Here is a 12017-nt window from a genome sequence, read left to right on the forward strand (position 1 = left end):
TTGTAAAGATGGTTCCAAGGTTACATGAGATTTAATTAAAAACGTATTTTGGAAATGTTAATGGCACTAAACTGCAACAGGGGATGCTTTGTTCTTCCATTAACACACCATCATCACATGCTTTTATACACTAATAAAACAAGCCCTGGAGCGTGTTAATGCGCTGGTGATATGGCTTTCTGAATTTTAGGGGTCTTTTTAAACTACTTTTTAAAAATGTTTTTATGGTGTTATATTTAGCAGAAACTAGTTCAGACTGGAAGGATACAAGACTATAGTAGAAACAAGACATTAGTGACTTTTTCTTTAATATATATTTGGTGTAATTTTTAACTTTTTTTTCACAATTAACTGATACCCCTCTCCCTTCATTGTAAACCAGATCCCTGTCCCACTGAAGTCATCAGAAGCAGGATTGGGCCCTTTCCTCTGTGCCTTTTCTTTTGTTCTTCCTCCCATGTAATAGCAGAGACACTCAGTAAACCTTCCTGAAGGCTGTGGATGAATAAACAGGAGTGGGACATTGTGTTAAGTGCAGCCACCTACCCTCACCAGATCTTCTCAAAGAGACAATCAGAGAAAATTATTGCATGACATTTCTCCTTCAGCTTGTAAACACCATGTGCCGACATTGTGCACGTTACATGCATTTGCAGAGTTGCCAGCATTTGGGGAAAAAAATCAAGCTACAGATTTCCAGATAAGCTGGGAATTGTGGGAGCAGTTGTGTCTGGGAGCTGCTGCTGGTCTTTGTATGCATTCTGAGAAGTGCTGAAAACGTAAGTGAAATTGTCACCAGGGTGCCTGGGAGTGCCAGGCTTCCAGACACTCAGATTAATCTGGAAAACTGTCCCTTGACTATAAAAGTTATTCCTTCCCACCTTATTCCATCCCTCAGCATAATTGTGCTCCCCACTACACCACTTATCCTCCCCACATCACCCCTATCATGCTTTCCCTTGTGCCCCCTCAACCTTTCTTTGTCCTCCCTCTCTCGCTTGTTTTTTCCTTTCCAAGGAGGCGCCTACCTCTTACTATAGGATCTGTCTAACATGGTGGTTTGTTACCATCCTAGAGCATGGATTCTCCAGTTCAGATACCTTCATCTCCGCTTCAGTGGAAGGAGCTGCCTTGAGCTCCCACTGGGAACCACTGACACACAGCCCGCAGGGATTATTTGTAGCCTTCCAAACCTATGAGCAACTTCAAACCACTAATATATGATCAACCTGCCAGAGAAATATTTCCTCCTTTCTCTGCTACATGTGGAATTGTCACTCCAAAATACACTGGCCCAAGGATCGGGGTGAACAAATCTCAGTTCTGGAGTAGTGAGAAATCTTAAACCTGTCACAACTGAACAGCATTAGAAATGAAGGTTCATATCATTGTAAAAGAACGATTCCCAGCTCTCCCATAGGAGGTGCCAGTTTCTTCTAAACATTAAAAGTAATGAGATAGGTGACCTTGAAGTTGTGAACTTTTTTTTTTTGTAACGAAAAGTTATTTTGGATTATTTTTAGGGGATTTTATGATCCCTTGCAAATTGTACAGAGGATAACTGAGGCCTTGAGTCTGCAAACACAAACCTGCTTATCTTCAAGCGTGGGAATAGTCTCACTGATTTAAATATTAGTCGCGTGCTTAAAGTTAAACATGTGCAGAAGATCTTGCAGGATATATGACTATTCACCCTGAAGGAAGGATACAAGAAAAATAGTACCAAAATCATTGCAAATAGATTTTCTGTAGCTTGTGTGAACACAGTCACTCAGGACGTCAATATATGGGAGTACTATAGTTGCCACAAACTCATGCCAATAAAACCTTTGTCCTAGACAACATTACCAAGTATTTCCTCTTACCTTCTCACTCTCTTTCTCTCAAAAAAGAGACATGAAGTATATTTTTGTTTTATTTTAGCAGCTGCAGTTCCAGGGCCACCAGGTCCTCCCGGGGAGCCAGGATTACCAGGAACTAGGAACCTGGTAAGAGAAGAAAACTTAAGTTTGCCATTTTCAGAGCATGAGTCAACTCCCATGAATGTCAATTGAAACACTCCAATAGAAGGCCACTATTGCATCACTTCCCTTCTCTATACAATAAGTTTTCAGAAAAAGAGCAAAGAAAGTAAAGCTCAGTTTGGTGGCTTATAAGTAGCATCTTATCAAAATAATTCAAAAGATTAATAGGATTCTAAATCAGTGGAGGTGCTGCATATTGCAGATACAAATCAGTACCTCTGAAGGAGTATACAAAATGACAACTTAAATGTTATGTGATTAGAATAAATGATACTGAGCCCAGTCTTTCTTCCAAGGAAACTAGGTACCTAAGTAGAATAAAACTCAGTAATTCAGGTCAATATTTTCAACAGACTTTGCTCCTGTCCCTATAGAGGGTCCACTTTAGGTGTGCATGTGTCCCCTGTGCCTTTGATCAGAGACTTTTGATAGCAATGTCCAGTCATGTCCCAGCTGCCCTCATGCCCTGTACCGAGGGTATATAGGACAGCAGTGGACAAACCAACCACAGTTCCTTCTCAACGGCCTCAGCCTGAGATGGAGCATCTTGCGGTGCTTAATTCTTTGCTAGTCTGCCTTTAGAGCAAGAGATTTTCCTCTAGTTTAGTAATTAGTTAGGTATCTAGCATCCTTTGTTTTATTTTGTTTAATTTTGTGGTGATTTCTTTTTGAGAGACCTTTCATCTTCCCCAGCTCACCTCCCTGAGGGATTACTCCTTCCTTCGAAAGAAGTTCTTTTTCATCCTCCGGTTATGTGTGGATCCCCAGGTTTTAAGCACTGACTAACTTGCTAGAAGTCTATCCCAGTTAGTGACAGCCACTCTAGCTACCTCCATTGTTTAAGGTACATTCCTATCCCTTTTAAATATAGGATTTGCTCAGGTTTAAAACTAGATCTACAAGGAGTGTTCCGTCAGCTCCGCAGCCCACTCAGGAGAAGTCTGTGGGTCTGTGGGAGACAACCGCAAGACTTCCAAAAAGAGGCGCTCTGGATCTCTCAGAGAAGTCGGTGCTAAGAAGCCCACCTCAGAGACCTGCCACTTTGGAGACCTCGCATCCTAAAAAGAGTAATGTTGAGGCACCTTGATCTCCCAGTACCGTAGGTTCTATGAAAGTAGGAGGTATCTACTCACAGAACCCCTCAGTGTTCAGTATCTAAGCCCGACTCATACCATCCAAGCAGGATTGCACCTCTGGGGACTCTAAGCATTCTGCATCAACTAGACCAGTACCAACTTCAGTGTTGATAACTCCTGCAATGCCAGTAGTTCCCCAAACTGCACAGTGCCAGACAGTACCCTTGAAATTGAGGTCATCCTAAGTGCCACCTGCCTCCAGCTTTGAACCCCATCAGGTTACTGCACAGCTTCCTCTGGTACTGCAGAAGTTCAGATTCTCTAAGGACTTGGTCATTTCAGACAAACCGGAAACACCTCTACTGATGGGTGCTGAAAGACTTTGGGTACTGAAGCTTCATTCCTTGCTGGTACCACACCATTCCCTGGCACAGACACGCTCTGGTACCCTCTTGAATGGACAGACTCCCAGTCTCAATTCCACCAGCTGCCCCCATCTGGACTACAATGAGGGCAGCAACTTTGACTCCCAGATTTCTGTTCAAGGTTCACTCGATTACCAGCACAAAGCTGCCTCTCTAGACACCCTCTATAAGGGAATCCTTGAGGCACGGATGTACACGGGATGCCCCAGACTCCCCCGGTATGAGTATTCATGGGTGCCCCCTCCCTTCCCATATGGACCTCCCCACTGGTCATTCTGGGTTGTATAGGCTGCCTATAAGGAACAATTCTCCAGAGCTCCTAGCTAAACTCACTGGGAGTGTCAGGGGCAACATCCTCCTACTCATTCAGCTTTTCCATGTCCATCGCCTCCCCAGGAGAATCTTTTGAGTATCAGGAGAGAAGGGCTGGTGGGGAAGCTACACTTCAGACTAATAGCTCTTCTCCTCACCTGATGAGGCAGCGATGCCTCCTCTCCCTCCTCTTCCATACACAGATGATTCTAAACAATTTCTGGATCTCATGAGAAGAATTGCAGGTTCTCCCCAGATCCCACTGGAGGAGGTTCAGGAGACTCAACACAAATTGATTGGCATCCTTCATACTGCCTCCTCCTGGTATAGAATCACAGACTATCAGGGTTGGAAGGGACCTCAGGAGGTCATCTAGGTCAACCCCCTGCTCAAAGCAGGACCAACCCCCAACTAAATCATCCCACCCAGGGCTTTGTAAAAACCTCTAAGGAAAAAGATTCCACCACCTCCCTAGGTAACCTATTCCAGTGCTTCACCACCCTCCTAGTGAAAATTCTTTTCCTAATATCCAACCTAAACCTCCTCCACTGCAACTTGAGACCATTACTCCTTGGTCTGTCCTCTGCTACCACTGAGAACAATCTAGATCCATCCTCTTTGGAACCCCCTTTCAGGTAGTTGAAAGCAGCTATCAAATCCCCCCTCATTCTTCTCTTCTGCAGACTAAACAATCCCAGTTCCCTCAGCCTCTCCTCATAAGTCATGTGCTCCAGCCCCCTAATCGTTTTTTGTTGCCCTCCTCTGGACTCTCCAATTTTTCCACATCCTTCTTATAGTGTGGGGCCCAAAACTGGACACAGTACTCCAGATGAGGCCTCACCAATGTCAAATAGAGGGGAATGATCATGTCCCTCGATCTGCTGGCAATGCCCCTACTTATACAGCCCAAAATGCCATTAGCCTTCTTGGCAATAAGGGCACACTGTTGACTCATATCCAGCTTCTCGTCCACTGTAACCCCTAGTAATCCCTAGGTCCTTTTCTGCAGAACTGCTGCCTAGCCATTCGGTCCCTAGTCTGTAACAGTGAATGGGATTCTTCCGTCCTAAGTGCAGGACTCTGCACTTGTCCTTGTTGAACCTCATCAGATTTCTTTTGGCCCAATCCTCTAATTTGTCTAGGTCCCTCTGTATCCTATCCCTACCCTCCAGCGTATCTACCACTCCTCCCAGTTTAGTGTCATCTGCAAACTTGCTGAGGGTGCAGTCCACGCCATCCTCCAGATCATTAATGGTAGTATAGCCCTCCTATAAACAAGGCTCTGTTTGAACTGCAAAGACAATTTTGCAGACTCCTGCTACCATAACCACCTACCCGCAAGAGAGCAAATAAGAAGTACTGTGTTCCTGCTAAGGGCTCAGAGTTCCTATTTTCACACCCAACCCCAAACTCCTTCATGGTTGATGCAGTCAATGAATGTAACAGGCAACTACCAGTCCAGATCCACCTTTCATGATAAGGGCCAAAAGAAGTGGATGCTACATAAACAAAATTGGGTGAAATGAGCTAATAGAGGCTTTATAAATATTTACTGTACAGAAAGTCTATTTTCATTCTATGACTTGTATTAATTTCCAGTTCAAAGAAAGACTTAATTCTATCTGCAAATGTCCCTTATTTTTGATTATTCTGTTTCCTTGTTATTTGACAGGTTACAACATTCAGAAATATTGACGGAATGTTGCAAAAGGTTCACTTAGTGGCAGAAGGTACATTAATCTACCTGAGTGAAAGTAGCGAGGTGTTTATCCGTGTTCGAGGAGGATGGAGAAGATTGCAGGTATTATTGCATCATGTAGCTCTTCTTCTTCAATGGTTTTGTTGCAAATATTCTTTAAGGGGAGAGTGTGGGTGCTAAGATTATCCTTCAGCACAGTTTAAAGAAATATCATTCATTCATGTATATGTTTTTGTTTCTCTCTTCATTTTGTGTTCTTCCAGCTTGGGGAATTAATTCCCATCCCAGCTGATAGCCCTCCACCTCCAGCAATTTCAGGCTATGTAAGTGCAAAACTGTTCGTGGCTTGTGAAAAACTGCATCAAAATATTGCAAATAGGGAAAATGTTTTGCAGATAGGCTCCCTCTCAACAGGATTTTTCTCTACTGTGGGTGGCCTGTCTTATCTCACTCTGTTTTTCATTTTTAATCCATCCCAACCATGTTGTCTTCATACTAAGCACTGTCTGTTGCTGTGCATACATTCAAGTGCATTCTGGCATGGATACAGATAGGCAGATTAGTATTAGTATTGTAGACCCACATTCAGGAAAGCATCCCTATTCAAGACAGCATGTAAATACATGCTTGCGTGACTTTCTAAATCAAGACCTTAGTGTGTAATATGTATCTGGATTTAAAGTTGCGGGATGTTATACTCAGAGTAATATGACTTTATATTCTATGTGGTTCAATTTTTATTTCACTACAAAAAAATTCTGCAGTATTCCCAACAACAAGATGGAATAAGAAAGTTGTCTTTTTTCCATGATTTGAGAATTGTATTTTAACTCTGATTTATTTCTGTATGTTGAACTAATAGGGATTTCAGTCTCTTCCAGCACTAAGACCAGTTTCAGCTATTAATCATGGAAAACCAACAGTAAGTAGAAGAATTACATTAGAGGCACTATTACAGCTGCATACGCGAGATTTGGGCTTAAAGCAGAAATTAAACCTTTGTTTGAATTTTTAAATGTATCCCCTCTGAATTTATAGCAATTACTCTGAGAATTTTCAATTACGTCTTTTAGTTAGTTTAGAAGCTATGAAAAATTTTAAATATCTTCTTTAAGAATTGTTTTTGTTATTCTAACCTTTCTTCAAAAGCAGCAAAGAGTCCTGTGGCACCTACTCACTTCGTCGGATGCATCCAACGAAGTGGGTATTCACCCACGAAAGCTCATGCTCCAATACGTCTGTTAGTCTATAAGGGGCCACAGGACTCTGCTGCTTTTAGATCCAGACTAACACGGCTACCCCTCTGATGCTTAACCTTTCTTCATGTCCTATAGCAAATGCATTCCTGATTTCTGAGCTATGAATATGGACTCACTTCTATACTGTAACAAAATCTAGGACACAGGCTACGTTTAAAGTTCATTAATGTTGATTTTATTAACATTAATATGTTTAACATATTTTAGTCATAGCTATTCCTGGTTTTGCCACGAGGATGATTGGTGGATGTTAGTTGTCAAATGGATGTTTCAGAATCTAAATTTTCCTGTATAAAATTTTTTTTAAATAGTCAAGATAACAGAATTACTGCATCTGAAAGAATAACATGTGATCAGAGTTTCAGGTTCTTATATTGTGATTAAAAAATGCTTTTCCTTGTGGTTGATTACAATGAATTTTTGTGGCCATTGCCTGGCTATGTCCTTAACTGTATTTATTTTCTTGTAAACCTTTGGGTTTTATAAGCAATGTGACAGTAACTGTGTTTAGCAAATCTTAACTGTTGTTTAAAATGGAAGTTTTTTGGTTTTGAAATGATTTTATGGCTGTCTAACTATTTTAAGATAACACATTGCTGGTGTGGGCTGGCCTGTGGCTCATCAAGCTGAACATGACTTCTTCAAGAAGTGTGATGTAGTGGTGGCAAATATACCTTCATCACAAAAGGTTAATCTAAATAGTCTTCTTTGGAATGCACTAACTATTGTGCTCAACTATTTGTCTTTCTGCTTTTCTCAAGGGCACATTTTCCTTATCAGGGTGGAGGCAGATTAATTGCTTAATAGATGTTATAACTTAAACCTGAAATCAGTGGGGTTTTTTCCTTATTTTCCAGCTGCATTTGGTGGCTTTGAACTTGCCACTTTCTGGTGCCATGCGAGCTGATTATCAATGCTTTCAACAAGCCCGAGCGGCTGGTTTAATGTCAACATACAGAGCTTTCCTGTCATCCCATTTGCAAGATCTGTCTACAGTTGTGAGAAAATCAGACAGACACAAACTACCAATAGTTAATCTTAAGGTAAAAACAAATGCTTTATTTGCTGTATAAAGGTAGTCTCTAGCAATCCAAAAATCTTGGAAATCAACTGAGGAAACAGACTTTTTTTGCTTACTTCTTGGCTCTGAGCTGTTTGGTCATAGTATCTTATAAAGGAAAAGCCTTGTTTTACCCATCTGTATCCGTGTGATAAGCATAGCTATGCAATGTCTTTTAGGCTAGAAGCAGCTGCATTTTCAGAGTTTCTTTTTCAACACTATAAGGCTAATGGTAGAAACAAAGCAGTGAGAATGTTTGGCTTACAGTGAACTGATGCCAAGGCAATGGTATAAAATGTAACTTTTTAGATGTTTCTCTTTCAATAATCCTGTTTTGGAAACAGCCTTAGAATTCTTACCCCCAAGGCGAGTCTGTTTCTCAAGGCCATACGCTAGCCTACGCCTTCTAGTCTGCCTGCAGAGCTTAATAGACTAAAGTGACCACATGTCCCATCTTTAATGATAGTGGGCCAAATTCAGCTCTTAAGCAATAGTTAAACTGGATTTACATCACGGTAACTGAGCAGAATCTCACTTTTTCTAGAATCTGAGTCATCTTGTGGCGTCTTACACATACACACGTGTGCCAAAGCACAGCTCTGAAATACTGGCTGGCTCCCAGCACTAGCCAGCAGCCCAGTTGGCTTGCAGGAGTGATATCTGACTTCCTAGCATTCAGAAGGTTGGAGGGTTCCATCTGAAACCCCCTGCAATTCGGAACTCTGGGAGGAGGCATCTCCAAAATAAAAATTGATCTTGTTGTGATTGGGATGAGAAATGAATACTCAAAGGCAGTTCAAAAATACAATCATCTTGTATTACAACTAACCAGTTGTAATGGCCCTAGAATGATTTTGGCTTTACCAGAATCTGTATTAACCATTCACCTTTCTCTTCAGGTAGAAGTCAGATTTTATTAAGAATGTGAGAATTTTCAAATAACCTTCCGGACCATAACAAGGATGAGTGAAATTAATCCCACCCTCTGACTTTGCCTGCAACAGTTTTAACACCTCTTTAACTCCACTTCTCTAATTTAGTCATTCCAGCTATAAGAAAAATGAATTTATTGCAGACACAGGTGCACTCAGCATGAGACCAAGGCAGGAGGGTAGCAAAAAGGGTAGAGCAGAGAGGTGAGGTATGCAGGAACTCACCTGTACAAGGCCTTTCAAACAAGAAGCTTTACATTTGGTGAAGGAGAGAGAAGAGTCGAAAGTCACTCTGAGATTGTGAGCTAAGGAGGACAGGAGAGGTGTAGATGATACAGGAAAAGGGTTGGAATGTGAATCAGGCAGAGACAATTGTGAAAGGAAAGAGAGAGCCTGCGACAGAGAGGTAGAGCTGAGAGCTAGCAGTATAAGGGTGGTAGTTTGAGATGAGGTCTCCTAGGAATAAAGTGTAGAGATTGACATGAAAGATCATGCTGATGGAATCATGAGTAAGGCTACGATTTAGTCATGGATTCCGTGACTTTACCAGACCTCCATGACTTCTAGGGCTTCAGGAGGAGGAGGAGGGACTGTGCGCCAAAGCCCTGCAACTGGGGCTGGCTGGAACCAGGACACTGCAGCCCCAGCCCCCTGCTTCCTCTGGGGGGCTGCAGCCGAGGCTGGGAGCTGCAGCTGGGACCGTGCGCCCCAGACCCATGTCCTCCGGGGCTTGGCGGGGACTGCAGCCAGGGCCGTGTGCCTCAGACCTGTCACATCCTGGGCTTGGTGAAGACTGCAGCGTCCTGGGCTTAGCAGGGCTGCAGCCCGGGCCATGTGCCACAGCCTGTGGGGACCGCACACCCCTGTCCCGCAGCTGGGTGAGCTCTGGAGTAGGGGCTGTGTGCCCTCTGTGGTTGCACCCCCCGCTGCAGCCACTGAAGTTGGGGCTCAGCCTGTCAGTCCCCCCCCCATGGGACTCCATTCCTCCCCCTACCAATCCCCTCCCCCAGTTATTTGTAGTAAAGTCACGGACAAGTCACGGGCTCTGTGAATTTTTGCTTATTGCCTGTGACCTGTTCATAACCATGAAAAAATCTTAGCCTTAATCATGAGTATTTGGAGAAGTAGAAGAGATTTTGGATGTATAGAATACCTCTAGCATTTCATAATACGATAACAGCCTTAGTAAAAGATGGCTCTTAAAATTTCAATAGGGAGAAATACTCTTCAACAACTGGGAGTCTGTGTTTACTGGCAGCGGGGGACAGTTCAACATCCAGATTCCAATATACTCCTTTGATGGGAGAAATGTCATGACAGATCCATCTTGGTGAGTTCACACTGCATTTTCTATATCACATGAAATGTAGTTTAATTAGCTGATTAGTATCAAAATGCCCTGGACTGCTAGAAATGTGACAAAGGTTAACTTCCCCCTTCTCTTCTCATCCTTTCTGTTCCTTCTCTTCCATTCCCCTCTTCTTCCATTCCAGCTCTCCTATTGATTGCTGGTAGGAACAGAATGGAGAGAAGAACAGTGACTAGAATACCTCTGATGTCCCAATTTCCTCTCTTTCCATCCATATCTTCGGCCTCACTTTGCTTTCTACACTCTTATTGCTTCAAGTGAGTTTACAGCAGGGGTGCAGAGACACAGGCTGCTGTAGATTTAGGCATAAGATTTAATGTACAGATAAAGGATTGTTTCAGGAAAATAACTTTAAACATTACTGTTTAGGCCACATAAAATCATATGGCATGGTTCAACTGCAAATGGGATCCGGCTAGTTAGCAACTACTGTGAAGCTTGGCGGACAGCTGACATGGCAGTTATGGGACAAGCATCACCACTGACAACTGGGAAACTTCTGGATCAAAAGCCTTACAGCTGCAGCAATAAGTTTATTGTTCTGTGTATTGAAAACAGTTTTGTATCTGATATCCGAAGAAAATAATTAATCTGTTGCACATAGAAAACATTTGAATTTTATTTCATAAAACGTTGACACTGAAATTTAATTTTTAATGGTGTAAATATTCTATTTTTTTATTGCACATTTACAAATAAAACCAAAGAAAGCATACCTCAAGACAGAATACTCCAGCAGGGTGGAATTCAGGCCTGGCAGATGGCCTTTGGTACCACTTAAACCCCACATAGGGGCTGCATGGAGAGTCAGCAGGCTGAGCAACCATGCAGAAGTGCCTGTTAATCCCTGGTGTGCTGTGGATCTGGTCTCCATGTTGGCTGGGGATGAAGATCACTTGGGGGATGGGCCAAGTGTGATCTGAGAGCAAGACCAAGGGAAGGACCACAAATCCATGTTTGTTCAGATCTACTGGCTCTGGTACCACAATCAACCAACACAGAAGGGCTGCTACTGCTACTCCAGCCCATAGCAGCCCTCCACCCTGGTGGTAGATTGTAGGGGATGAGTTTCATCTCCCCTTATTGCTTCTTTCCACCAGAATACTCAGATATGGGTTATTTTTAAAAAATGACAACCTGAAGTTAGGGTCCCTAAATTCTACAGCGCTGGGAGTTTTGAAGGAGCTTGCTGCCCCATTTCAGTGGAAGCTAGCTATGAACCTGACAGCCTGACTTCAGGCTCCCATTTTTTAAAATTTGGCACTGGGCTTTGTGGGAGGACTGAATTTCACGATCCATACTTTGGTGCTACTATTGTCAGGAAACCCCCAGCAATGTTAACAGAAAACATCCTGATAGTACTAATTGGTTTTACTGTCACAGCTGAGCACAGTAAATGCAGGCACAAGAACCATCTGAACTTTATTCATTCCACTGCATCATAGAGGAAGCTTTTTCTTAGTGTAACAGACACTGCTGAGAGACAGACACCTGTCATGTTTTCTTTAAAATAGGTTTTAGGCAATGTTATCCTATTAAGTTATATATAAAGTGACTGCCTTGGTCTCCCCCCCTCCCACACCCCCATGGTGAGACTGTCACTTTTTCACTGGTATTATTCTTGTTAATATGAACTAATCTGTACTTATAGAAATGATCAGTAAGTATTAATGTCTCACACAAACAGTATTACCATAACATTTCTATATCTTATCCGTATTTTCCTACAGTATATTTTAACTTAAGGTATTTACTTATTGCCATAATCTAACAGCCTATAACTATAAAAGATGAACTTCCACATTATCATTTTGTAAGTATAAGCTAGAGACTAGATTGGAAATGACTATTCTTTTAGATT

General features: G+C 42.3%; 1 protein-coding gene across 9 annotated transcripts in view; it reads left to right on the forward strand.

The window, feature by feature from the left end:
- COL15A1 (collagen type XV alpha 1 chain) overlaps positions 1-10806 on the forward strand; it is a 276139-nt gene extending 265333 nt beyond the window's left edge. For 7 of the 9 annotated variants that reach the window (XM_039525413.1, XM_039525418.1, XM_039525417.1 and 4 more), the window contains 7 exons: positions 1924-1988; positions 5510-5638; positions 5800-5859; positions 6399-6458; positions 7653-7838; positions 10002-10117; positions 10526-10806. In XM_039525413.1, coding sequence (XP_039381347.1) covers positions 1924-1988; positions 5510-5638; positions 5800-5859; positions 6399-6458; positions 7653-7838; positions 10002-10117; positions 10526-10742 — 833 coding nt within the window. In that variant the 3' untranslated portion in view covers positions 10743-10806. Of the gene's footprint in view, positions 1-1923; positions 1989-5509; positions 5639-5799; positions 5860-6398; positions 6459-7652; positions 7839-10001; positions 10118-10280; positions 10414-10525 lie in introns of all 9 variants that reach the window. The other 2 variants (XR_005594255.1, XM_039525414.1) reach the window with 2 other exon arrangements.
- Positions 10807-12017: the final 1211 nt, after the last annotated feature.

The sequence above is a fragment of the Mauremys reevesii genome, linkage group 2, assembly GCF_016161935.1.
Source record: "Mauremys reevesii isolate NIE-2019 linkage group 2, ASM1616193v1, whole genome shotgun sequence".
Lineage (NCBI taxonomy): Eukaryota > Metazoa > Chordata > Testudines > Geoemydidae > Mauremys > Mauremys reevesii.